Below are 27,529 nucleotides of genomic sequence, written 5' to 3' on the forward strand. Positions count from 1 at the left end.
CCCATTCCATGCTGCACAAAAGATGTATCACATTGCACTTTTCAGGTATATTGTCCCTGGGACTTACAAGCTCTTTATTTGCAGAACAAAAATGTTAGAGAATCTCCCTGCAGCTGCCACTAGATGGTACCCAACTCACAAATTCCGGCTGAACCGTCTTCCCATCCTGGTTTGGAGCAGTGCATCCTTCACAGATGGAGACAGTGCAGCCTCTTTGCAAGACTAAAACTGCCTGTTTTGGATGGCCAGGATGAGACAAGGTAGCTGTCTGTCAGGCAGGGATGGAGCCAGTCCTTTTCATGACAGCTTTAGCTCTGACTGGGAGACACCACTCAAATAGGCAGCAATCCTAGGAAATGGCAGCTTTCTGGAAGTGCTGAAGGCAGCTTGGAGAAGGGAAAGAGGCAAGCCTTTGCTGGAGGATTTTTGGCTCAGGTGTAAGCAGAGAGAGTCTGGCTGTGATGAGAGATCCCATGAACAGAAAGGGGTCTAAGTCTGGGGGCTGCTCACCTGGGCAGTGGATTTAATACTTGGAGGAAAGGGAAGATGTTGTGCTTCTTGTTACAGTCTGTTTCCAAAATGTGACTGGAACCCTGGAGGAGACACCCCATCATCCAGCCTCCACTCTTGTGCATGCAGACCTATGTCTTTGGAAGCAACCACTCGTTAAGAGGCAAGCAGCCAAGAAGGCAGCGCTCCTAGCAGGGAAACTGATCCTGATCCTGTACCCTTTGGGCATATGGACTTCTTGGGTCGATTTTTCTAGCTTTTTGCTGGACAACCTTCAGTTTTCTCTGACCATGAGCTCCTCCTAAGAACTGGGATTGGACTTCCTGAACCTCTGCTTCCCTTCCTTTCGGTTTGATTTTGCTTTTTTTAAAAAGAAAAGTTTGAACCATGATCACAGTGAATTCGGATGGAAAAATAATGGTCAGAAGATGTCTCGTCACCTTGAGGCCTTTTAGGTAAAGTTCTCCTCTACTACTTCCTGGGTGTGCAACTAGAAAGAAAGGGGTGGGTGGGTGGTGGCTTCAAAACTGCATGTAGTTACCCCTCTTTTTTTTTCTGATATGATAATCCCTGTAAGATGAATGCAGGTAGCAGAAAGTAATTTGTTTGAGACTCACCTGAAGTGTGGACAGATAGAGGAGGTAGGTGGCATAGCGTAGCTTTCAGCAGCCTGTTTGGAATTTGGGAAAGATTCAGCAGGGTGAGGGCAAGCTGTTGTTATTAAACTTCATTGTTATATATTGTTATAAGCTCAAAGCTGGAGTTATTACAGATACAAACCTACCTCCTTTCCTCTCTTCTTTCTTTCTCTAAGTGATTGCGGATTCTTATTTTCCCTTCTTTTACTGGGGTAATAAGAATAGGTAATTTGGATCAGGTCTGCACATCAGTCTGCTTCAAGAGAACAGCCACTTGTCTTCTTTAGAGGCTTTTCTCAAGTCCTCCTTTCTCTGACGTTCTCCCTCTCCTTTTTCCTAAAATTAGTTGACAGGGTTTGGAGCTTATTTTCTGGTTGCTTTCAAATGGCACTTTTTTTGATTGCACCAAATACAGGATGAGACATTATATAGATGGCAACAAGCAGGAGTGAGAACCCCAAACAATGCTCATCTGATGCACTGAGTTAGCGTTTTCCAACCAGTTTCAGATTTTCTTTGTCCTAGGAAATGTATTTATTAATTTATATAGCTTCCCTCTCACCATAGTGACTCTGGGAAAATTAAAACCAGAAACAAAATACAGTGTAAACAGAATAAAGTCATAATATACCACATACCTGAGGTGAAAAAAAAAAGCATACACTTCAATCACTAAATTTACAACTAACAACCAACCAATAGGGCTAACTTAAGTAATGTTTAAGCTATAGTTTTCAGGAGTTTGGGCACAAATGTGCCATAGTGCTGTTGTTATTTGTCTCATCTAGCAGAGGGCTGCTCCACTTTAAGTGGTTGTTGGTCAACTTTCAGAATGAGCTAATCTAACAGCTACAACAATGTCAATTAAAGAAGAAGCTCAAATGAAGCTGGGATCTAGGCATGCAATGTATCCCATGGTATTACAACAGAAGCCATGAATTGGAGCAGGGTGGGTAACTGTAGGTTAATTCATTTCACAGGTGGAAGACCTGTTTGTCTGTGAATGGTGATGATGGTGGGGTTGGCAATATTCTAAAAAAAAGTCAGAAGAGCCTAGTTAGCCTAGGGCATAGTGCTTAATCTAGACATGAGAATGTAGAGCTCTTCAGAAATTTGTGGACTGCAGTCCCATCAACCCCCGGTCTGTGCAATCCTTTATGCAGCACATTGAAAGCTGAAATTCAACAACTTCTGGGAAGTCACAGGTTTCCTATACTTTACTCAATGAGAAAACCATCAGTAATCTTAAAAAGGACGGTGGGGTATGTGTGTGTGTGTGTGTGAACAATTGTTCCAGCTGCCCATTGGCTGCCCATGTCTCCCATCTCATGACACATAGTCCTGAGGAGTAAGAAATAGCTGTAGATCAATTCTGCACTGCACCTTTAGCAGCTTGTCTCCCAGGCTGCTCCTGGATGTTTTCAGAACTTCAGAAATTCTAGTTGGGATTGCAGCGAGCTGACGGTGGATCCCATCTGGTGCTTAGACCAGACTGTGGCCAATATAAGACCTGATTGGTCATCTCTTTGCTTCATCTTCTTCCCAGTCAATGAAGGTAAGGCAAACCTTGTTGACTGGCTCCTGTGTGGATGAGTCTCCCAGTGCTTGCCTTTTTCTTACTTTACTTTTCCCAGATATTTGCATAAAGAATGGGGTGCCTTCACCTTCCACCCTTATTACTTTGACACTACAACCACCTGTTTTTCCCCCTCCCACTTATGGTACTATCCTAGCTCTGATGCCACAATAAACAAAACAATAGGGAACTGGTTGCTGTTGATCCATAGAAACTTTATAGCAAGGGATAACTGTGTATTCAGCTTCATATAGCAGAAATGTTCTTACATTGTAACTTAAATATGTTTTTTTAAAAAGGGGAAGGGAAGCTTTATAGGAATGGAAGCAGAAATTGAGAAAGCAAAGAGTTCATGCTCCACCCAGCCTAGACAGAAAGCAAAAGAGTGCCTACTGGAATATTTATAGTTGAATGGAGCAGGAGCTTCTATAAAGGATGATTGTTCTGAATATAACAGGCTATTGTTGTATTAATCTCAATATTGTTAAAAGAACAGAAAAACCCAACAGCTCGATGGGATAAAGTCATGGAGCCCATATTCTGCACAGGAGGGACAAGGCGAGGCACTGCAGCCAATCAGAACTGGGGTTTCAATTAAAATGGAACGAAGCTCTGGAGCTCCTTTGCTCTGAAGGACATAAAATGTCTCAGGTCATAAAACAGCAGTTTTGAATGAAAGCAGGAAAATAGAGTTGTGGGTTGCATTGGCTGTGGGCTGGGAGTGGGAGAAGGATGACATCATCCCTTCCTGCACTCAGAAAGTGGTGAGAAGCCTGCAGTGGTGACAGGCCAAGCAGAACATGGGGATCAGTCCATAGATTGTAAAGATACATCCAGAATGAAGTGTCTGAAACAGGAGACCAGTGACAAAAACTAAGATTCTCAGCAGACTTTTTTTTAAAATTCATGTTGCCTTGAAAACAACCTGAACGAGGTCTTGCTTTTAAGAGCTAAAACTAGGTATGATCCTTGTTTAGGATTTCTACTTCATAAAACCAAGTAATAACTGACTGCTCATATATTCAAGGTTAGAGACTGGAGTCTTTAGGATGTTTGCTGTCCACTTGATCATTTCCCCAAAGATAAAGCTACATCAAGGAAAAAAAAATGTACCAGTCTTTTTGGTTGTGGCACCCTGGAGTGCTCTTCCCAAAGATACTTGCCTGCCACTGATGTAAATACTTCGGCTCCAGGTGTTTGTTCAGCTATTTCAGTAGGTAACTTGGATGAATTTGATAACGATTTTATCTGTTTTGCCGAATCTCTGCCATCATTTTAATTGCCTCATTATTCTTGTAGGGTTTTGCATATTCATTGTTTTTTTAATTTCATTATCTGCTGCTCTAGGAGTTTTTATTGGAAAAACAGCATATAAATCTTCAAAATGCTTACTTGGAGGGGATGTACCAGTAATAATACCAGAATACAATTAAAATATCATTAAATATCACTATATTACATTGCATTTACAATGAGATGGTGTAGAAATATATCAGGCAGATAGATCCAGGGCAGTACACTGAACTGGGAAAAAAAAACCCTTTCTCTCTCCATACACATATATTGTACATACAAATAATTCTTTCTTGTAGAAAAATTACGATGGGTTCTTGTGTCTGTAGCACAGAGAGAAAGAACTTTCATGTAAGATGTCTTTGTAAACTTTCTTTGAAATGATCTATTATTGGATTTCCCCAATTTGGTGCTGTTCAGATGTGCTGGACACTTGGGAGCTGAAGACAAATGTGACTGGAAGGCACCAGACTGGGAAAAATTGATATACGCTATGATAAATGTTTAGGGTGGCTGCCCTTTTGACAGAAGGCAATAATGCAAAGCTGACTTCAATGGAAATGTGAGGTTCCCTGGTAGACATATTGTTTAGAGAGGTGTACACTTCAGATTTTTATACATCCAAAATGTAGACTGTGAGAGGTGTTTGAAAATGCAGGTGTGATGCTTATTGGCAGGCTACAGCCACAAGCAGCTTTTTCTTTTGTGTGTACATTTAGGGGCAAAGCCAGAGTTGTGCTGTGTAGAACAATTCCAACATGATGTCTCCTTAAGCATGAACAATGTGAATGCAGAGAGAGCTAACATCATCCAAGGTTGTTTGTCAGGGAGCTGTAATTGGTTCTGCTTCCTTGTCAAATAAATTTTCCTGGATTCACCTCAAGGATGCACCTTCCTCCCCAATCATTCTAACAGAAAATGCCAGCCCTGATTTTGTTACAGTTGCAAAGTAAAGCCACCCGACATAATCCAAAATGAGATCTAACACGGAACAAGGCTAGGAATGGGGTTGAAGGAGGCTTCTCTTGATAGCAGGTCACCAGCTGTGCCGGTTGTGTCATGAAGGATCTGCAGCCATCAGTGGGAGCTGTCACTTTTTCTCCTGTTGAATGACACACAGCTTAATAGCACTGACATAATAATAATAATAATAGTAATAATAAAAAAGTTGGAAGGGACCTTGGAGGTCATCGAGTCCAACCCCCTGCTCAGGCAGGAACCCTACATCATTTCAGACAAATGGCTGTCCAGTCTCTTCCTAAAAACTTCCAGTGTTGGAGCATTCACCGCTTCTGGAGGCAGGTTTGTTCCACTGGTTAATTGTTTTAACTGTCAGGAAGTTTCTCCTTAGTTCTAAGTTGCTTCTCTCCTTGATCAGTTTTTATCCATTGCTTCTTGTCCTGCTTTCAGGCGCCTTGGAAAATAGCTTGACTCCCTCTTCTTTGTGGCAGCCCCTGAGATATTGGAACACTGCTATCATGTCCCTCCCTGACTCATTTAGTTGGCCAATTTTAGGCCCTTGAAAAAGTTGATGTTGTGAGTTAATTTTTGCATCACTTGGTTTTCTGGCACCTTGAAATCTATATTTATGCATGAAGGCAAATGCATTAATGTAGGAATACCTGCATGAAAGTTGAAATACAAACTGAGTAAAATCATTCTGTCTCTCTCATTCTGATATATATACTAAGAATCCAATACTCTTACTAGAAAGCCCATGAGATCAGTTTCACTAAACAATAACCATAACAAACATTTATGTAGCACAGGTAGTCCTCAACTTACAACAGTTCATTTAGTGACTGTTCAAAGTTACAATGGCACCGAAAAATGTAATTTAATAGCATTTTTTACAGTTACAACCTTTGCATTATCCCTGTAGTCACATGATCAAAATTTGGATGCTTGGCAACTGGTTCATATTTATGACTGTTGTTGTGTTCCAAGGTCATGTGATCATCTCTTGCGACCTTCTCACAAGCAAAGTCAATGGAGAAGCCAGATTCACTTAACAACTGGATTACTAACTTAACACCTGCAGTGATTCATGTCAAATTTCAAAGCATAGTTTTGCTGGTGCGACAAATATTGCTTCTCAGCTTGCCAATGAACTTGGGGGGAGGGATGAGGTTTTGAATGAAGACTTCAAAGATTAAGAAGCCAGACTGTGAAATTCCAGGACATTACATCAGGGGTCTGGCCAGACCTAGAGATGCCTTCTCATAACAGTATTTTTCCACTTGTCAAGAAAAATCAGAAGCTCAACACTGCCCAGCAGATACTAGCCATGAAAGCCTACAACACTACAAGATGCAGATCCTCTCCATCTCTTCTCCCCCCCAACCCCGCTCTTTGGGCTTGATTGTAGTCTTCAAATGCTTTTGTAAACTATCTGAGAGCTTCAGCTACAGATAGACGCAGTAAACCAACTAAAGAAATTGTCTCTGTGCTAACTGTGTTTGTTTTAAAAAATGTCTCTTGCTGTTTTCACTACTAATGCACCGTGGTGTGTGCAGATAAACTAATAAAAATGCCAGTGTGCTAAATTAGGGATGGGCAATTGTTTTGCATTGGTGGGCCCGTTTGGAATTGGGGATAAGTTATAGTCACTCTCACAAAATGGATAGCATATGGAGGACTTGCCAATTCACAAAATTGCTGCTGTGATGGAGTAATACACCCCCCTTTTTATGACATCTTTGTTTTTTAGAAACCCAGTTGGATATACTTCCAGACACATACACAGAAGTGGTCAATAATCTGTTTTGCAGGAATTTGTCCAGGCCCCATGTAGGCTGCATAGTCTATTTTTAAATAAAAAAAACCCAAAATACTGCAGCACTTAAGATATTAGACAGGGGCTGGGGAATGTTTATATGTTGATATGTAAGTCCACTCTTAATCATGGAAGTTCCCTGTGTGATATTGGGCCTTTCAACAAAACCTACCTCACAGAGTTGCTAATCTGAGTTAAAACAATAGATCTTGAAGAAAAAAAAAGAATGATACATACCTAATAAATAAATAAACACACACTCAGGGAACAGATTGACATCTTTCTTTGCAGCCTGCCAGTGTTCCATTTATTTATTCTCTTTTCTATAATCAAAACATATCAGAAACAAAGCTGGATGGCTCATTAGGTTAAATGTACTTCAATTATTCTGATTGGTGTAACACACCCTTCCCTTACTTGTGCATTATGAGTGTGAAGTCTACACAATTGCTAAGGTTGTTGGAAAGAGTTATAGGAAAACACTGGGGGATATTTGTTGTAGGCAGTAGCAGCCAATTTTCACATTTGACCAAATTGAAAGATGTTGGCAGTAGCCCCAGTTTTATTATTATCCAATGCTGGTCTTTAACCTGCTATGGCAGAAACTCTTTTCCTTTTTACTTCTCTTAAAATCTTTGCATAAGGAAGCATCTACTTTCCTCACCTCTTCTCTTTGACTTAATAATAATAATAATAATAATAATAATAACAACAACAACAACAGCAACAGTACAACAGCATCTAGTTGAAAACAATCTCTTTCCACCTGAGCAGAAAGGAAACCTCCCCAATAGCAGAGGAACAAAAGATCAACTCCTAATAGACAAAATGATCTTGGAAAACTGCAAGAGAAGGAAGACCAACCTGAATGTGGCATGGATTGACTACAAAAAGGCATTTGACTCTCTGCCACATGATTGGATAATCAAGTGCCTAGAAATAACAGGAGTCAGTAGAAACATCAGAAAATTTGGCAAAGATCGATGGCACAATGGAAGACACAGTTGCAGATCAATGGTGAGAGGCTGGGAGAGGTTAATATCAAGAGAGGAATATTTCAAGGAGATTCATTATCACCATTACTATTTGTTATTGCACTGTTTCCTCTGTCAACAATACTGAATAACTCAGGACATGGCTATCAAACATCAAAAACATCTACCAGACTATCCCATCTCCTTTACATGGATGATCTGAAGCTGTATGGAAAAACATCATCTGAAATAGAATCACTGCTCAACACTGTCCGTATATATAGCCAAGATATTGTTATGGAGTTTGGCTTGGACAAATGTGCCACACTTACTATCAAACAAGGAAAAATAGTGAAAACTGAAGGAATCAAGATGCCCCACGAAAATAAAATTAAGAGTCTGGATGAGGAAGATTACTACAAATACTTGGGTATCCTTCAAGCTGACAACATCAAGCACACTAAAGTCAAGAAAAAGATTAGAGGTAATACATCAAGAGAGTGAAGAAGATCTTAAAGTCCAAACTCAATGGAGGAAATACCATAAAGGCAATCAACACCTGGGCAATTCCAATCATTAGGTACACAGCTGGAATAGTGGACTGGACTCAAGCAGAACTAAAAGTAATGGATAGGAAGACCAGAAAAATAATGACAATGAATCATGCTCTTCATCCACGCAGTGACATTGACAGACTTTATCTACCAAGGCAAATAGGAGGGTGTGGAATGCTACAAGTACATCAGATGGTTGAAGAAGAAAAAATGGCTTTGGAAGAATATCTGAAGAACAATGATGAAAATGTACTGAAATTAGTATATCAGGAAGGCTTATTGACTACTGGAGAGACCAAACTGGCCTACAAGAAAGACCAAATGAAGAACAGAATAGAGGCATGGGAAGACAAAGCACTACATGGCCAATACATTAAAAAATAGCTGGGAAAGCAGATAATAACAAGACCTGGCAATGGCTAAGAGCAGGAAAATTGAAGAAAGAGACCGAAGGACTAATTCTGGCTGCACAAGACCAAGCCTTAAGGACAAATGCATACAAAGTCAAAATTGAGAAGACAGCAACAGACAGTAAGTGCCGCCTATGCAAAGAAGCTGAAGAAACAGTGGACCACTTGGTAAGCTGTTGCAAGAAGATTGCACAGACTGATTACAAGCAGCGGCATGACAAAGTAGCAACAATGGTGCATTGGAAGATCTGCAAAAAATATCATTTGCCTGTAAGCAAAAACTGGTGGGATCATAAAATAGAGAAAGTCATAGAAAATGATAAAATTAAACTGCTCTGGGACTTCAGAATTCAAACAGACAAGCACCTGCAACATAACACCCCAGACTTAACAATTGTTGATAAGAAAGACAAAAAAGTCTGGATAGTGGACGTGGCAGTGCTTGGAGACAGCAGAATAGACGAGAAAGAACTGGAGAAGATAACAAAATACAAAGACCTACAATAGAAATAGAAAGTCTATGGCAAAAGCAAGCAAGGGTAGTACCAATAGTAATAGGCTCCTTGGGTGCAATCCCAAAACAACTGGAGCACCACTTGAATACTATTGGCATTGACAAATTCGCTATTAGTCAATTGCAAAAGGTAGCCTTACTAGGAACTGCTTCCATCCTGCGACGATATCTGTAATACCAATCAAACATCCACATCTGCCTATCCCAGGTCCTGGGTAAGGACTCGATAGGTAGACAAAATGCCAAACTGACTGTGCGATGATCCATATAATAATAATAGAGTTGGAATGGACTTTGGAGGTCTAGCCTAACCTGTCCATATTGGCTTTCTGTATTTCCCCACCCGAAGGGAGAATTTCAAAAGAATGTATTCTGTCCTTGTTGTGGCTGTCAGTGGAATTATCCAAAGTCAGTCTGTCTCTTAACATTGCTCAGATGAGCAAACTCTTCCACTTGTGATGCTTTTTAAAATTTCCTTGGAGTAATGTTAGGAATTAAGAAAATGTAGCAGGAAAGAAGTTCAACCATGATCATGTGGTTGTTCTGGCTTCTTAATTGTCTGATCATCATGTTAACTTACTCTAGTTCCCATAATCGAGAATATCCGTGGTACTGTAGCTTCATTCTACTAAAATGCTCATGCAGTTTTGACTTTTTTCATTCTGTAATGAGATTCTATCTAGACTAGGCAACTGTTATTTTTTTTTCCTTTCACTTAATCACGAAGGTTTTCTTTTTCTCCTCCTCACTCCTCTAACGGTCTTAAGTAGTAATTAAATGCAGTGTTTAACAATCACTTCTTGCTAAATTATAATTATGAGAATTCAAATGCATAAACATGCTTTTACATAATAATAAGTTTCTTATCAATGGGAAGAATTTGAAGAAACTTTGGGGAAAGAAAAACAGAAACTGTACAAATCAGCCTTTCTCATCTGGAGTCCATGGAACCCTCAGACTCTGTGAGAAGTTTCTGAGGGTTCCACAAAATATCATGACCGAAAAATCCCCTCAATACAATGTTTTTTGAACTTCATGTGCTATGCCATGCTACTGTTCACATGGATGGGAATTTTTACATGGCATAATTTATTGATCACATTCACATATTGTGAGCTGTAGATATAAAAATTATTATGCAGGGGGTCTCTGAGACCTAAACGTGACTTCAAGAGTTCCTTCAGGATAAAAAGATTGAGAAAGTGTCAGCTCCACTAATAGATCACTCCACAGGAAAATTAGAACTACCCTACCAAAAAGGGTGCCAGAAATGACAGCCAGAATTCTCCAACCCCTAGAAATAAGCAATAGCTCACAAATCTACAGCTACACTCTGCCAGGAATTACCCAGGACCAAAGACAAGACACAGAAGGATGAAAGAAACAATGTAATCTACAAAATCAACTCTAACGACTGCAACCAATTCTACATGGGACAAACAACATGTCAATTAAAAACCAGGATTCATGAACACCAGCTGACAGTCAAACACCAGATCCCAAAACCTTAATCTCTAACCACACCGACACCAAACAACACTAGTCTGATTGGAGCAACACTAAAATCATCGGCCACGCTACTACCCGTGTGAGTTCATCAAAGCCTGGCCCTCCACAAGCAATTCTATCAACAGACACATTGACCTACAACCAGCCTACAAACCCCTCAGAATCCAAATCAACCACCCAGCCAGCCAGAGACAGCACTGACCCTCAACCAACCCATACAAGTCCCCTCCCCCACACCAGCAGTTCACCTTCCGGTGACCCTGACCTGATGTAACCTCTCCATCACAAGACCCATCCCAAGCCTCTCACTGATGACTCACACCTGACCCACCACAAGACCCTCACTTGACATAACCTGAAGCCCATATAAACAGAAGCATCCCCTGAACTCTGCTGAAGATGTTACCTAGGCTGTTAATGAAACATTTGGAAACCAACCCACAAGCTTAGAGAACGAACCTTCACCTCAATTAGAACTACACTTTACAATGGGTTATAATAATGGAATCTTACAAGCCTGACTGGGTTTTATCTCCCCTCCTCCTTATGCCCCAGTGACTCAGGAAGGAGCCTGTCTGTGTCACTGCCAAATGCTATCTTGTTTGCCAGGGCTTAAAGAATACTTCTGCCCTTTTTGCTTATGGAATAGTTTTTGCATTTCTACCAAGGGTATCTCCCTTATTTTCTATAAGTGGTCCTTGCCTCGCCACTCATTCAGTGATTATTTGAATTTACAGCAGTATTGAATGAGTGGTACTTATGATCCGTCCTTGTACTTATATCGATTGCAGTGTCTCTGCGGTCACTAGTTCTTTACTGTCTTCCTACAAGTAAAGTCATTGGGGAAGTTAGCAGGAAGTTGCAAATAGCAAGCACACGATGTCCTCGTTTAATAATACATGGTGATTCACTTACAACAATAACCAAAAGTGCTGGAATTTCCAATGCTAAGCAACACAGTCACATGACATCATGTTTTACAGTTGTATTGCATAGCCACAGAAATTCTGGTCCCAATTATAGTCATTAAGCGAGGACTACGTGTACAAAATGGCTAATCCAGACAATGAAAGTCTCTTTCCCATATGGCTATTGCTATATTCATAGTTTTGCAAGAAGTGTGCATCTCACTACAGTCAGTAAACCAGCTACAGAAGTCAAATGCTCATAGATCCTCTCATTGTGAAATGCAATATTCTAATTGGTCAACATTTCAGTTCATTATTCTTAAAGATTTATCCACAAAGCAGGTTCCCCTGCTGCTAATATAGCAGTAGCACTTAGACTTATATACTGTTTCATAGTGCTTTACAGCACTCTCTAAGTGATTTACAGAATCAGCATATTGCCCCCAACAATCTGAGTCCTCATTATATTGACCTTGGAAGGCTGAGTCAACCTTGAGCCCTTTAGGATTGAACTCCTAGCAATGAGCAGACTCAGCCTGCAATACTGCATTCTAACCACTGTGCCACCAGGACTTTTAATCCAGTAATCCAGAAGTACTCTGTTTGTCTCACACAATCTGTTAAATCATGATATGGTTTGCTTGGCTTTACCTTAATATCTATGTAGCTGCAACCATTGGATTATAAGCATGATAGCTTGGGAAGTCTGGCTGCTGAAAACCATACATCTTAGAGTTGCCAAGACTGATATACATTGTAGTAGAGCAGGGGTGTCAAACTGCCAGCCTGCGGGCCCGATGCATCATAGCGAAACCGCGGCCATCCCATTGCTGGCAATGGCAAAAAAGTCACGATACGTCATGACACTTCACGTGATGTTGCAAGTTTGGCACCCCTGTACTAGAGGAAGGCTGTCTGGTCTTTTCAGACAAAGAAACTTCCTCTATAAGGAGAGTGTAGAAATTAGAAAATTACACCATTGCTTCACTAATATTTTAGTTCTATGACATCTGTTTCAAAATGTTTCACCCTCATTAATTTTGCTAAAAACTCACCTGCTTGAATAATTTTCAAGCAGGGTCTTCTAACAGTATATCACTTCAGCTGCAAAGTTTAAAAAGTCAACTTCATGACTTTCTAACAATGTTAAGAAATTAGCATATGCAAGAACTCCCACCTGGATCTCCCTCAGGTTGACATAACTGAGTGTTTTAATAAACTATGCTCTGCTTTGAATAGGTTCCCCCCCCCATATTTTCTTCATTCTTAGGTCTTTAGGGGAAAAAAACCCTTACATTAAGAGGTCTAGATATAGCAAATCAATGCTCCATTTAAAATTGCCAGTACTTTATTCTGAAATGGGATAAGATATAAGGATTGGAATGGCACAGATCTCAATGCTTTTGCTCATATGGAGCGGGATTTCAATGGTCATATTGTTCAGTCAGCTACTGGTAATTAAGGAAATGGAAATCTAACTCATTTGGCGCATATGGGGACTATCACTAGGTAGAAGAGAAATGAAAAAGTAACCAATTTTAATTTGGAACCTGGACTCAGATCAACTCTTGTTTGTGGATGAAAAAACAGTAATGAACTAAATCTGCTGTGTAGTAAAGGAAGCTCTTTGCTTCAGTAATTTTATTTTCTTAACTGAATGAAAATGTTACAAAATGGCCTAAATTGAAATGGCTACTTATATGAGAAAATTGATACTGGGTTCAGATTTTCTTCTCTGGATCAGTTGAGTGCCTTCCATTTGTCCAGCTTTTGCTGACCCCGAGGGCGTTTTCACGTGGCTGCCATCGTTCATTTCCCCAACCCTCGGAAGAAGTTGGAAGAGATGACTTGTGATTTCTTCTTTTCTCCTGGCTTGTTGAAAACAAAGAGGAAAATCACTGCTGTGTCCAGAACTGCTGCAGATGCTGTTGCAACAAAAATTTCTCTTACTTCTGCTTCATTCAGAAGGAAAGGAAAGAGGAAAGGAGGAAAGGAGAGAGAGGGGAAAAAAACCCTGTGTGCTTCTTTGAACACCTACCCAACTCCTGGAAAAAAAGAGGGAAACTGGCAATCCATTTGTCAATTTTACCATTCTTCATTTTTTATGGGCTACAGAATAGGACATCACCAGATGGCAGGAAAAATCAGAGAGCTTCAGTAAGAATGGGATTGGTCTGACTGTAGGACTTCATCTATCATCTCTAGCCTATTTCTTGTGTTCCTTCTCCTGCACCCCATTCTGTCATAACCTGATAAAAACATACATCTGACTGATATCAGAAAGCAGTGGTTCTCAACCTGTGGGTCGGGACCCCATTTGGGGTCGAACGATCATTTCACGGGGGTCGCCAAACAACACAGTCCGCCATTTTTTCCCCCTTTTCCTTAGCTGTGCTACTCCCTTTTATTCTATTGGCTTTTGAAAGCCAATAGAATAGACTCTCTTGAATAGAGTCTAATTCTATTGGCTTTCAAAAGCCAATAGGAATTGTCCAGGCTGTCTCTGCCCTGCTGAGCCCGCCAAAAGTCCCATTCTGCAAACAGTGCTGCACCAGTTGAGTAGTCCTCGACTTACGACCGGTTGAGTAGTCCTTGACTAATGACCGGTTGGGGGTCGCAGCATTAAAAAGGTTGAGAACCACTGTCATAAAGGGAACTAAATCATAAGAAACACTTTTATGAAGGAATTTTGACCCCCTTCCTTCTGTTTATATGCCATAAAGAATCTCCCTGCTTCATGCAGGAGACGAGAGGATGGGTTGAGCTCTTGTTAGTCCACCATTTCAGCCTTGCATTAAACCAATAAGGACCATAAAGTACAGGGATATGCCTTACTGCCAATTGATCAGGCTAGCAGCACAATTGTGCAAATCTGAGAAACCCAGCATAGCCATGCTTTTGCATTTCTCTAGGGCGACAAAAACAGAACGAGCCACTCTCAATCCCCTGGAATAATAGATGTGTAATAGATGTTACATAACTTACAGGTAGGTGCTGTTGTCTTTTGTCAGCTCAAGCAGGGGGCAGTATTGCTTTAATACCTGTATGCAGTGGTGGGATTCAGCCAGTTCACATCACTTCGGCAGAACTGGTAGCTAATTTTTTGTTGCCCAGGTCCAGAATGGACTTCCAGAAGCGGCATCCACACAGAGAACCGGTTGTTCACATATTTGAATCCCACCACTACCTGTATGGCTATATTGTAGACATTTGAAAGCTGTCTCACTCATGGCTGCAGATGGGATGAAGATAACCACTTCAGGACATGTCAGAAAAATAGGTTGCCACAGATGTTTGTGCTCCTGTATGGTTAAGTGCAAGTGAGGAAAGACCTCAAATGTAAAAAAAGTGTGTCATTGGTAATGATATATGTCATTTGCATAATTACATCATCACACAAAGAACCCAAATAACACCATTCATGTCAGTTTGTCACTTAAGTCAATTCATGACATTATTACTCAATACCAAATGGTATATGTTTATGTTAGGTTAACATTATATTTAAGGGCCCTTTAATTTGGTTCAAATGAAACAGATCGGGAGGGGGGGGGGGAGGATATCCAAGGGAAGTGTTTACTGCATTTTCAGTCTGTTAAATGGGGCTCTGTTAAGGTGAGAGGCTACTCTATTATTTTAGTTTGGAGTAATTAAATGATATTTTTGAGATTCATAAGAACTGTGCAGAAATGTGTCAGTAAGGTTCTTGTGCAGGAGAACATGCCTACCTCCTGGTATCATGTAGACAAATACTAGCTTTCTCCAGAGGAGAAGTAATCTGAAATAATAATAATCCATAATCATTTATGGATAATGTAGAAATATTTCCATCTATTGTTCAACTGTAATATTTCTGATTGTGTCTTCTTTCTTTTTCCCTATTTAGGATATTTGTGGCAGGCATTGGATTTTTCACTCTCTGCTTCTTAATGACATCCCTGGGAGGTCAGTTTTCAGCCAAAAGACTGGGAGACTCTCCATTCACCATTAGGACAGAAGGTAATTACCACAACTCATTTTAATTAGAGGTTTCCGGTTTGACAATCTGGAGAATTAACTTCCTTTAATAATTTTGGGAAATATGGCTGATGAAGAGAAAAATATGGTTGCCACTGAGCACCAAGAAATGCTGTCGGAAGCAAGTAGAGGTGGGTTTCATCAACGTGTGGTACACTATATGGTCAGCTATATACTTAATTGCTCCTAACCTCAAGCGGGTCCTAAAAAAATCCAAGGAACAGTGTAGGAGCTACCTATGTTGGATCAAACAAAGGGCAGCTCCAGCCTTTGGTTTCCATAAAAGCTAACCAAATAGTTCTGGGAAGTTCATTGTTAGGGCATGTTCACAATTCTACCCCAACAATATTAAGAGTTATGCTGCTCTGATACTTGGAATAATACATATCCATCCTGACTTAACTACCACGAATTTTCCTAATTCATTTGCAGAAATTACCAAACTAGTATCATCCCTAAATCTTGTAAGGGTAAATTCCATGTTTAAATTATGTATGGCATGAAAAAGTTCTTTTTCAATCTACATTTCTCACCTCTTAGCTGTACCGCATGATCGGCTCTATTAATGTTTGTTTGTAAAGGACAAAAAAAAAACCCTTCTCCGTGTAAAACATGATCTTATATATCACAATAAATATTCCCCTTTGAACTTTCATATCAGGTTCCAGATAGGAGCTATGGGAAATTTTTAGTAGGACTAGATGGTGTTCAGAGTGAAGAAGCAGGATTATAAAACATATCTTCAAATGGAATTGAATGGTAGGTTTAAAGTAGCCACATCAACCAAGATTATACCAGCAATTCCCAATCTGTGATCTGAGGTTCACTGGTGGTCCATGAGGACACTGAAGGGGATCCCTGTGATGGAAGCTGAAATATATATATTTAGATCAGTGGTTCTCAACCTGTGGGTCGGGACCCCATTTGGGGTCGAACGACCATTTCATGGGGGTCGCCAAACAACACAGTCCGCCATTTTTCCCCCCTTTTCCTTAGCTGTGCTACTCCCTTTTATTCTATTGGCTTTTGAAAGCCAATAGAATAGACTCTCTTGAATAGAGTCTAATTCTATTGGCTTTCAAAAGCCAATAGGAATTGTCCAGGCTGTCTCTGCCCTGCTGAGCCCGCCAAAAGTTCCATTCTACAAACGGTGCTGCACCAGTTGAGTAGTCCTTGACTTACGACCGGTTGAGTAGTCCTCGACTTATGACCGGTTGGGGGTCGCGGCATTAAAAAGGTTGAGAACCACTGATTTAGATGGTAAAAATCTGATCCAATCTTGCACGATTTTGTTATTGTCACTTCTAGCTTCTTAAGAACTTTTGGTTGATGTTGAATTTATATCTCATCTTTCCTCAAGGCACATCGATAGCACTCTTTTTCTGAGTTTTCCCCACAGCAAAAACTCTGTGAAATCAATTGAATGAGAGGGAGGGACTGACTTAAAATAATTTAGTGAACCCGAATCTCCCCATTTCTTCTTCAACATTTTAACAATACTTTTCATAGAAATACCAAAATCTTATACGATTTTGAACAGGATTTCCTCCGCTGAAAGAAAATAAATGTTGATGGCATAATGATGTGCATAAGGGAATAGTTTGGGCACCTTTGATCTAAGCCAAGTCAAAATTTAAATAGGCCAATGTTACTATTTAATGTGTTGTACTATTTAATGTACTAAATTCTTCATGGGCTGGCTCTGTCCTGTCTCAGACCACATATGTGCAACCTTTACTGAGAAGCTTATGAAGCAAATAAACAAGCAGCAAAGGGAATGTGAATAGAAAATACAAATGCATAGAAATCCACACAAAATCAAGTCCCCCAAAGTCCAGCAAGTTTGCTTTGAGAGACTTCCAACTCCTAAACAGCAGGCAAAAGAGGGGTGAAGAGAAGTCCAAGAGTCTAAACATTGTAGAAGGGTCATCAGCAGGCACAGAGTCAAAGTCATGAGGTTTCAAATTGGGAGTCAAGGCATTGGATAAAGTGACCAATTGTTGCCAATGGAGAGGCTCTTATTTAATAGAAGCAACCCCAATGGTATTTCTTTGGAAGTCTTTGCTCTACTCTACTCTGCACATGGCAAGCCCTTGAACCAGGGAGCGGTGGCAGCTGGGACTCCTCAACTCAGTCTGGCAGTGGCAGCGGTGTCCCCTGGTTCGTGAGCAGCACAGCCCCCTCTGCCTGCACCTGCTCAGGCAGGGGTTTGTCTGGCAATTCTGAAATTGACTGACATTGTTGGTCTTCTGGTTAGAATCCAAAGTGGCCATGACAGACCCTGGCAGAGCTTCCTGTACTGTTATGCTTTGCTTAAATCAAAGGAGAAGAAGTGATTATGTTGCGTTTGTTGGCTTTCACTGTTTCCTTCTCTGCAGATTTTATCATGGATCTGAACTTCCGGACAGGATTTTATTAGACCTCAATATATTCTATGTTGTATAGCCTCAGCCTTAAAATTCTTGACCTTATTTTATTCAGGATGATAGTTCCTGATGTTTAAGATCAGGATCATTTAAGTTTTGTGAGGCAGATCAAACTGAACTCAAGGGAATATTTTACTGTATAAACATGATTATAATTCTTTTCAACATGTTATTAATATTTTTATTAATAATTAAATGTGATTCTTATTTCACCTTCATTACTTTCTAAATAACTCAAGGCAGCAAACATACCTAATAGTCCTTCCTTCTCCTATTTTGCCCACAACAACAATTTTATGAGATGGGTTAAGCCAGGCATGTCAAACCCGTGATGTCACGTGACGTCACGCAACATATCGTGACTTTTCCCCCATTGCCGGCACTGGGGTGGGTGCACTTTCGGCATGACACATCTAGCCCGCGGATCGGCAGTTTGACATGCCTGGGTTAAGCTGAGAGAAAATAACTGGGCCAGAGTCACCCAGCTGGCTCTCATATTTAAGGCAGGACTAGAACTCACAATTTCCTGGTTTCTAGATTAACCCCCTAACCATTACACCAAACTGGTTCTCTACATTATGATGAATTATTATTAATAAATGAATGCTATGGAAAAGCAAGTTCAAAAAAGTTAAAAATAAACTAGAAATGAATGAAATAGCTTCCATAAAACAGCCTCATTCATAAAGTCATGGTAATTCATTGTTTAGAATGAATATTCTAAACCATTATTCTAAATATTCTGGACCTTATTTCTCCATTATAGCATACTCTTTCTAACAGTGGGTAAATAAAGATACAGTTTCTTTTCATCCCTCTTTATTTCTTGCTTTTTTCATTGACAGGTAACTAACTAATTTCTCAATCTCTAGTCTTGTAAATAAAGTGGGTTTATTTCATTCTGAAATGGAAGTTTCATATCAGTGTTAAACAGGGACTGTGTTCCAATCTTATCCAGTTGGATTAAACTATGACCTTGACTTGATTGGTTGTCTTCAGCATTGTAAGTTAGTCACGAGAAAAAAAAGAGATAAAAGCTATCTAAGTACTTGCAGGAACTCATCACAGAGTTAATTCACTTTCACTTATATCAGCTTGGGACAATGAGATCATCACCATCACAACTGGATTTAATGAATTCCACAACAATTTTGTAGCAAGGCTATATCTTCCAAAGCTCTCTCTCAAAGTGCAGGGAGTATCTGCCTGCCTGGTACCTTTTTAATCATGAGTAGTAAATCTAATTCTTGACCAGATAACTTCCACATATCAGGTCATTATTCTAGCTTTCTAACTTCTTGATGCCATTGATAAATAAGTTGGGAAGGAATTCATAATTTCCTATTACAGGTAATCCTCGAATTTCATCCACAGTTGGGACTGCAATTTCAGTGATAAGTGGTATGGCTATTAAACAAATTATCATGTGACCAGACCAAATTTTACAAGCATTTTACTGTGGTCATTGATTAAATCACTGCAATCATTAAGTGAATCAAGCAGTCAAGTGAATCCCAGTTTCCCCTATTGACTTTGCATGTTGGAAGTCAGCTGAGAAGGTCTCAAATCATGATCACATGGCCAGAGGATCAATTTGATATGAAGGTTATCACTTTAAGGACAGGTCGTAAGTCACTTTTTTAAGTACCATCATAACTTCAAATTGTCTGTCAGACCTGCCCCAGTTTGCTCTCTCAGGAAAGTATGATTTGTGACTCCATTTAGTTGAAGCAAAGGAGCTTTTACTGAAAGAAATTGGTTGCAATAAAGTCAGGAGGAATCTGGTGTTCCCACGCAAAATACAAAGCTATTCTTTCCAACTCCTAATCCCTCCCCCCAATGACCATTCCCCCGACCAGCCAATATGATACGGGTATGATGTTTTGAGAAACTCTGAGGTGCGAAACTGGTAACATTCCATTCTCAGGGCAAACAGCCTTGAAGATCCTGGTACAAGCTGGTTTGGTGATCTGGTCTTCTTCCATTGTCACTTCCCCCTCCCATTTCCCACCATTAGATACACAGGTGTGGGTTGCCCCAAATGCCTCCCCCTTCCCTTCCCCTTTGATGGCAGAAACCCAGCAAGGTGCCAGGCCAAACGATGGAGATCTTGACACTGTCATTAAATGAATGTTCATAAGTCAAGGACTATCTGTACCTCTTATGTATCATATTGTCAGGTCCAAATCCAAAGACAACAGTGAAATCCAATCAAGTCCAATCCTTTATTTGCCAATCTTGCCAAGCTAAAGCTGTAACCTTCCCACCTACTAGATATATCCTAAGAGATTTTAGAATGTGGCTATCCAGTACCGCTTCCTCCCTTCCCCATTTAGCTGGGGACTGTGCAGTCTCTTCATTTGGACCTCTCTCTGGGAAAGCTCTGTGTTACCAAAACTCTTCCTCATTCTTCCTGCAGATGCCCATTCCATCACACACAGCTCTTTTTAGAGCAGTGTTTCCCAACCTTGATAGCTTTGAGATGTGCGGACTTAAACACTGTATTAGAGAATTAGCAAAAAATATGCTCTCCGCTTGCTAATGACAACCTTCTACTTAACTTGCACACTTTCTCAAACCACTTTTCAAAGTTGGGGAGCTGACTCTAAATCCGCCATCTGTTGCCTGTGCAGGAGGTCCATTTTTTTTTTTTTTGCATCAATCATTAAGCTACAAGCTGGTTGACTTGCTGGCTCCTCCAGAGATAGTCACATATGCTTGCTATAGTGCATGTCTCAGAGGATGGGGGGGATCTTTCACAGCAAATATCTAGTGTGAAATTTATTTTTGTAGCTCGGTCTATATGATAACCCTGTGAAATGAGTGGTTAAAAACATGCTGAGAAAGAAGCAAATTACTTTTGTGTGACATCTCATTTTTACAGCATCCAAGCTATATCTTACCATAAATGTATGATTGCCTTTATTCAACTTATTTAGACAGCATCTCTCTTTAGAGTTTACTTTCAGCCTAATATTAGCTTGAAGGGCAAGGAGTATTGACTGTGGTAACATGGCTGAAAGCACGGGCATCTGGAGAAAAGCAAAGGTACCTGAATGGGGCACTTGTGATCTGTGGATACCTTCTTTCCCTAATTTCTAAAAGTAGATAACTATAACCAGGCCTTAAATAAAATGATCATTTTAGCTGATTTGGATGGGAGAAGGGCATAACTGAAAGACTTCAAAACTTCAAAAGACCTATTATTCCAGCCATTGTGTAAATATGGTAGAGGTAGTTTAGGTTTAAATGACATGGACAGAATAAGAGATTTCAGGCGACTATGTTTTGGTAAGTCTGCAGTGGTATCTGGAAAGGAAAACTCTATATTTTTAGAAATTTGGATGAAATTGACTCAAGGCAAGTTATGATAAAAATGAAAAAAAAAATGACTGCTGAAAGTAGCCACCATCGAAACAACTCTTTTTCTCAAATACAGAGTATAATTGAGTGCTCCCATTTGGAAACAAATGAATCTCTAATGCTGTAGCTCCAATTCTGGCTAGGAAAAAAAAAATAGAAATAGTATGCCATTTATTTTTTTTTTTTTTTGCCTTTCTGCAACAAGATCTCCTTCACTTTGTCTTCTTCCTCTTCCTCCTTCTCCTGGAGCTAATGCTGGTTTGCTGATCCCATGTTTCCCAGCTATTTTGCAGTGCTGGACTGATAGCCATTACAACCCAAGAGAACTACATTTCAGAACGGTTATGTGAACAGTGCAGGGGCTTCTCTTCCTAAACAAACAAACAAATAAATAAATAAACTTGCTCTATAATTTTTTCACCCACTGCTAGATATGAACATACTATAATGCATTGGAGTAAATAAATACATTTAATTGGGATTTTGCTTTAACTCGAATATATTCCAAAGGCCAGTTTAGGATGGATTTTTTTTAAAAAACTCCAGGATGGGGTAGATAATTCTACTCAGTCATGATCTGATTCAAAAACCTGTAAGTGTCAGCCTTGATTTATTATTCCATAGGTTTGTCTTTTGCAAATGTCAATGCGATAGCTATGCCAAGACTGTTTATTCATTTTTTTAAAGGTTGCTTGCTTGCTTAAAATGCTATCATGGAGCAAGAGGGGAGGGTGAAAGAGGGGAAAGTATTACATTCAGTGATCAACATATCTGTCATCAGCTCAGAATAATTTTTCTGTTCTTACTGTTATTGATCATCATAATCACAGTCTTTAAATGGGTGGTAAAATCCTGGGCCCAGAGAACCTTGGACACTGCATGGGGAATACAAGAGGCCAGCCAGAACACTTGAGGCTAGGCACTGAGGCTCCAGTCCTCAGGCAAATCTAGTCACAGCAGATTAGGGAGAACTTTGAAAACATTACAGAAGCCATCTATAAAACATTTTATAAAAATTTTCCCTCAAATTTTGAGCCTGCATAAATTTAACATTTCTAATCCAAATTACCTCCCATAGGTCCAATGAAATCGGTTCCTGAATATTCTGGGCCCATTTAATCATACAATCTTTTACTAACTCTGTTTCCGAATCCAATTTTATTAAATCATTGTAAATTCTTTTAATATGGGCATGTTTCTGATCCTTAATCTGAATTACCAGATTTTCATCTACTAAAGTAATTCCCACTTTCTTATCTGAAATCCACCTCTGCACTATTTGCAAATATTGAAACCACGATTGTAAAATATTTTCTTGCCTTAACACATCTGAAGACTTTAGTTGCCAATCAGTACCCGACCAAATAAGTAAGTCTTTATATGAAATGTTATCAAAATTCACCCCCTTAGAAATTCCCTGAATTGCTTGTCCAGGAATCCCCTAAATAGGTATTTTATAATTTAACTTATAATAATATTTCTTCCAAACGTTTTATAGATGGCATCTGGATCCTAAAAAGTTGTCTTGTATGTACCCGAACCTGCAACCTAAATGTTGGAGATGCGGTTGCTTGGATGCAACCTATTTTCATGTTTGGTGGACTTGTAAAAATATTAAAGCCTTCTGGATTATGATTTGGTGGAACATTCAAAAGGTTTTTAAAAGGAAGATTAAGTTTACTCCCCAGTTGTTTCTTTTGGGTATTTTTGTGGATTTTGATGCTAAAGAAACTATCTTAATGTTGAATTTAATAACAGCAGCAAGATTATTGGTGGGTCAATATTGGAAGAAGGATACTCTGCCTTCTTTAGAAGAATGGGTATTTAAGGTTTCTAATTTAGCAGAAATGGCTAAAATTTCTGCTTATTTAAAGGACCATTCACAAGAGAGATATTTTAATGTATGGAGAAGATGGATAGAATATGTTCAGAAGAAGTATGGAACTACAGAGTTTCACTTATTTTATGAGTAATGAATTTGTTTATAAACTTATGATGTTAAAGTTTGAAGAGAGTTAAGGGTTAGTATGATTTGGGTTATTGTATAATTAGTAAACTTAAATAGATTATGTTTAATATGTTTGTATAACCCTGTACTTGGCTCTGGGAAGTCGGGGGGGGGAGGGGGTGGGGGGAGAGGGGTGGGGGGAGGATGGGTTCATGTTTAAGTAGTTCAGATAAGTAGAAATAGTTTTATTGTATATAATATTGATGTTTTAATCTGGAGAGAGGAATTGCTCGGGCATTTCCCCTGGACCGCATCCGGAGCGAGAAGATAGGAAGAAGGGGAGAAGCAAGTAGGAAGGTTGAGGAGAAGGAGGAGAGGGGGAGAGTGAGGAAGAAAAGGGAAAGAGGGAAGTAGGTTAGAGGGTGGATGCGGTTTGGGGGGAAATGGGTGAGCAATACCGAAAGTTGTGTGTATTAATTTATTTTATTTTTTATCTGAAGTATTTTTATGAATGTAATGTATTGCAAAATTGAAAATAAAATTTTTTTACAAAAAAAAAAAAGAAAACATTACAGAAGCGACCAGAGCAAGCAATTACTACAACACAAAGACAAAAACCAGAATTACAGTAGAAGGCGGCTATGAGAAATCATGCAAGCTCAATCATGAAATCCGACTTGGAAATTTATGCTCTTACACTTGGCTGAAAGGATGGTTTGGGAGAACAGCATGGAAAGGATTGGATAGTGGGGGAAGACTCTTCATTCACCTTCTCTCCGTCTGCACATGATTAGCCAGGAAAACTCTAGACACCAAGAGCAGGTCCTGAGTAGTTGTGCAATGGAGGTGGCTTCTGGAGTCTCATTTTGAGTTGTATGTGACATAGAACCTCTGGAAAGATTCTGGCCACTTGTCACTTGGAAGAAGGGAATGAATAAGGACACTGAGAATCCTCCAAAAAGAATGTGCTCTTCTATTGGAAACGAGTTAGAACAAACTCCCTCTGATCTTGAGGCTAGGCAGACTATTTCTGGAGCATCAGTTTAAGTTTGGGCAGCTCTAAAACTATGATCTAGTCCTGCTTTAAGCAGGACTAGGTGACCTTGGGCCAGTCTCTGTCTCTCAGTCCTAGGAAGCAAGCAAGGGCAAACCACTTCCAAAATCTTACCAAGGAAACTGCAGGGGCTAGTCCAGGTGGTTGCCAGGAGTCAATACTAACTTGAAGGCACCCTCTTCTCCCCCCACAAAGTGCTATGATCTTAAATAACTGTTTATTGTACTGAATTACATGGGCAAACTAGCCAGTCTGTATGTATCTCAGCCTATCAGTGGAATTTCTTTTCCCTGTAAAAACAGTTCAATCCAGAAGGCCAAGTCACTTAGCACAATGATATTTTCTAATCAGTTTCAGATATTCCATACCGATTTTTCTGTGTAATGCAACTCTCAGAAATCAGGAGTAGACAAAATTATCCATCCATTTCCTGAAAATGTCACGTCTTTCCCTAAATGCTACCCTGAGAAATTACAGCAAGTGGATGTCAAAAGATATTAATTCTGTCCCTTCACCTTGTGAAATACTGCGTCTGCTAAGGACTACTGCATGTTTTCCTATTACTTGCTTCTTAGCTTATGAATTATTGTATTCAATACCATTTACCTTAAAGTTTCATAGAAAGTAGTGTAACAGACAAAAAAAGACAGATGATGATGATTAATCTTTATGTCCTGAAATGGATAGTTTTGCATCTAATGGGCAATTTCACTTATCAAATTATCTATCTACTAAGAGAGAGAATAGACAGGTTGCCTCTGACTGTTACAACATCAGTATTTCACACATCTACAACAGTCATTACTGTGAGTAAAATGGAAGGGCCTTATTTGGGTCCTTTAATAACATCCAAAGGTTGTCCAATTGCCTCTTTCTTCCTTATACTCACTATGAAAGAAAGCTTCGAGGTTTAGCAGCTCTTTCTTCCTGTTAATTGAACGGTGATGGACAATTTGGTTGTTCCCACCTGTCCCATCTTCTGGGTCTCAAGTGGGACCCTGCTTCCCAAATTTTAGGTATCAATATCCATGCTAAAGTTCCTTTGTCTTTCCTGGGAAAGGCAGTGAATTAAATAGACCATCCAAACCTTCAAACAAATAAACACTGCCTTTCCCAACAGGCTGGTTGGGTGAAGATGAAAATAAAGATATGAATAATGATAAGTTTGAGTGGCTCACAATAATGAGAGGAATTACAATAAAATCAATAAACCTTAAAACAGATAAAGGTAAGTTTTTAGTGTAAAAATAAGATGATTTATATTCTCTAGGATGCAGTGGGTATTGGGGAACAGATGATCTCTTGCCTGTTTGCTTGCTAAGGCATTTGGTGATCTGCTGGCATAGGCATATAAAACTTTCATAATCTCTTTCTGCAAAATGTTCAGGGAGCTTCCTTCAGTTCCAGTTTCACAAATCACATGGTTACTGTCTCACCATGCTTTTTTTCTGCTGCCCCTTAGGCCTAATAATTCTCATAACCCCACTTTTAATTTTAGCCAGAATGTCTTCAAAGTCCAGCCCCAAGCTGTGCTGGTTCTTGTGGAATTTAATAAAAAAGCACTTTATAGAAAAAGGGAAACCTTGTCACAAATGTACCCTTGGAGAGTCAGAAACAGAGGCAACATTCCCATAAACTCTCATTTAGCCAGGATTTTCTTTAACCTCTTCTCACACAGGGCTACTCCAGTGAAGCTCCCTGTAGAATGTCTTCTTACATTCAGTTTAACTGACCAAATAATTTTTGCTAGCTGAATGATAGTTTGCTTTTATGACCTGACTGCTGGGTTGATGAAGGGTGTTCTGCAACGGTATCCCAATTTAAGGTTTAAAAGTGGAAGAGATGTTTCTAGGGTATGCAAATTTCTGGCCAAGCCTGAAAAACAGGGAAGCATGAATCGGTTCTGTACAGATGTGTGTGGCCAAAGGATAGGATATGCAATGTGTGAGGAAGATCCTGTTTTTAGGGAGAGAGCAAAGTACCATGTTGCAAGATTTCTGTGATTATTAGCACTCTTCCATTTGTTATTCAGGTGGCATTTTCCTATAAGCCATATTTTTCAAGGAAACTTTCAAGGAATTTATCCAATAGATAAAATCAAGCATTTGGATTTTTCCACAGTCCTGATGAGAACTAATGGATAATGTCCATCATGCTCAAGATCGTGGTGTCCTCTACATGTTCAGTCCCTGGAACAAAAATGTACCAACCTTTTCTGAAGGGTGTAGTATAGAATTCCATTTAGATTTTAACAGATGTGTTTCAGTGCTGCATTTCAGTAGTAAGATGAAGGCCTCGATGAGTATTTGATTGAATGGAATGTAAATTTAAATGGAATTAAAATTATACCAAATTGATTACATTCCATTTAATAAAATGGACTGTTAGAATTTCCAAGGGGTTTCTTCTACTTGTGGAAGTAGGTTTTTTTTTTTTTTTTGGTGTGGCTGTGGTCACTATAAAATTTCTAGAACATTTGTAAGGTGCCTTTTTAAAGAACTAAATGTGCCCATTTTTTTCATGCAAAGTTTATTCTTGTCCTTTTTTAATACCAAATGACAGAGATTGCTAGCTAGGTCTGTACTGCAATGGAAGAAGATGAATAACTTGCTTGTTAAAATTTGTTACTTATAAAATACCTACTTGTTTTCATAAAACATTATCATGCAGTGCTATCTTTCTGATCTTTGACTCAGCTTTCTCTATGTTGGGGGAAAATACTATAAACCTGGTTTCCTTTCTCCCTTATCTTTATGAATCTTGTTATATTTGCTGCTAAGAGATTGTGTTTTCTATAGTGGATTTTGCTAGAGTGGAAATAGTTTGATCTCTTGATCTTTTTTCCCCCATTCTCCAATGACACCAAAGTTAGGCAAACCTTTTAAGCAGGTTTTTTTTTTTTTTAAAAAAAAAAAAAAACACGTGGTCCAATATTTCTTGCTACAAAATCTTGATCCAGTTGAATGTTTGATTGTGACTTATCTGATGTTGTACTGGCTCTGTAGTTTATACCATGAGTAGAATCTGGACATTTGTGGTGATTCTTTTAAATATCAATA

At 39.4% G+C, this 27,529-nt stretch overlaps 1 protein-coding gene across 2 annotated transcripts in view; it reads left to right on the forward strand.

The window, feature by feature from the left end:
• The first annotated feature begins 209 nt into the window (after nucleotides 1-209).
• MGAT5B (alpha-1,6-mannosylglycoprotein 6-beta-N-acetylglucosaminyltransferase B) overlaps nucleotides 210-27,529 on the forward strand; it is a 337,742-nt gene continuing 310,422 nt past the window's right edge. For both annotated transcript variants that reach the window (XM_039328102.1, XM_039328103.1), the window contains exons 1-2: nucleotides 210-965; nucleotides 15,549-15,661. In XM_039328102.1, coding sequence (XP_039184036.1) covers nucleotides 898-965; nucleotides 15,549-15,661 — 181 coding nt within the window. In that variant the 5' untranslated portion in view covers nucleotides 210-897. The remainder of the gene's footprint in view (nucleotides 966-15,548; nucleotides 15,662-27,529) is intronic.

Source organism: Crotalus tigris, unplaced genomic scaffold (assembly GCF_016545835.1).
Source record: "Crotalus tigris isolate CLP2741 ecotype Arizona unplaced genomic scaffold, ASM1654583v1 scf7180000024370.6872682, whole genome shotgun sequence".
NCBI classification, from domain to species: domain Eukaryota; kingdom Metazoa; phylum Chordata; class Lepidosauria; order Squamata; family Viperidae; genus Crotalus; species Crotalus tigris.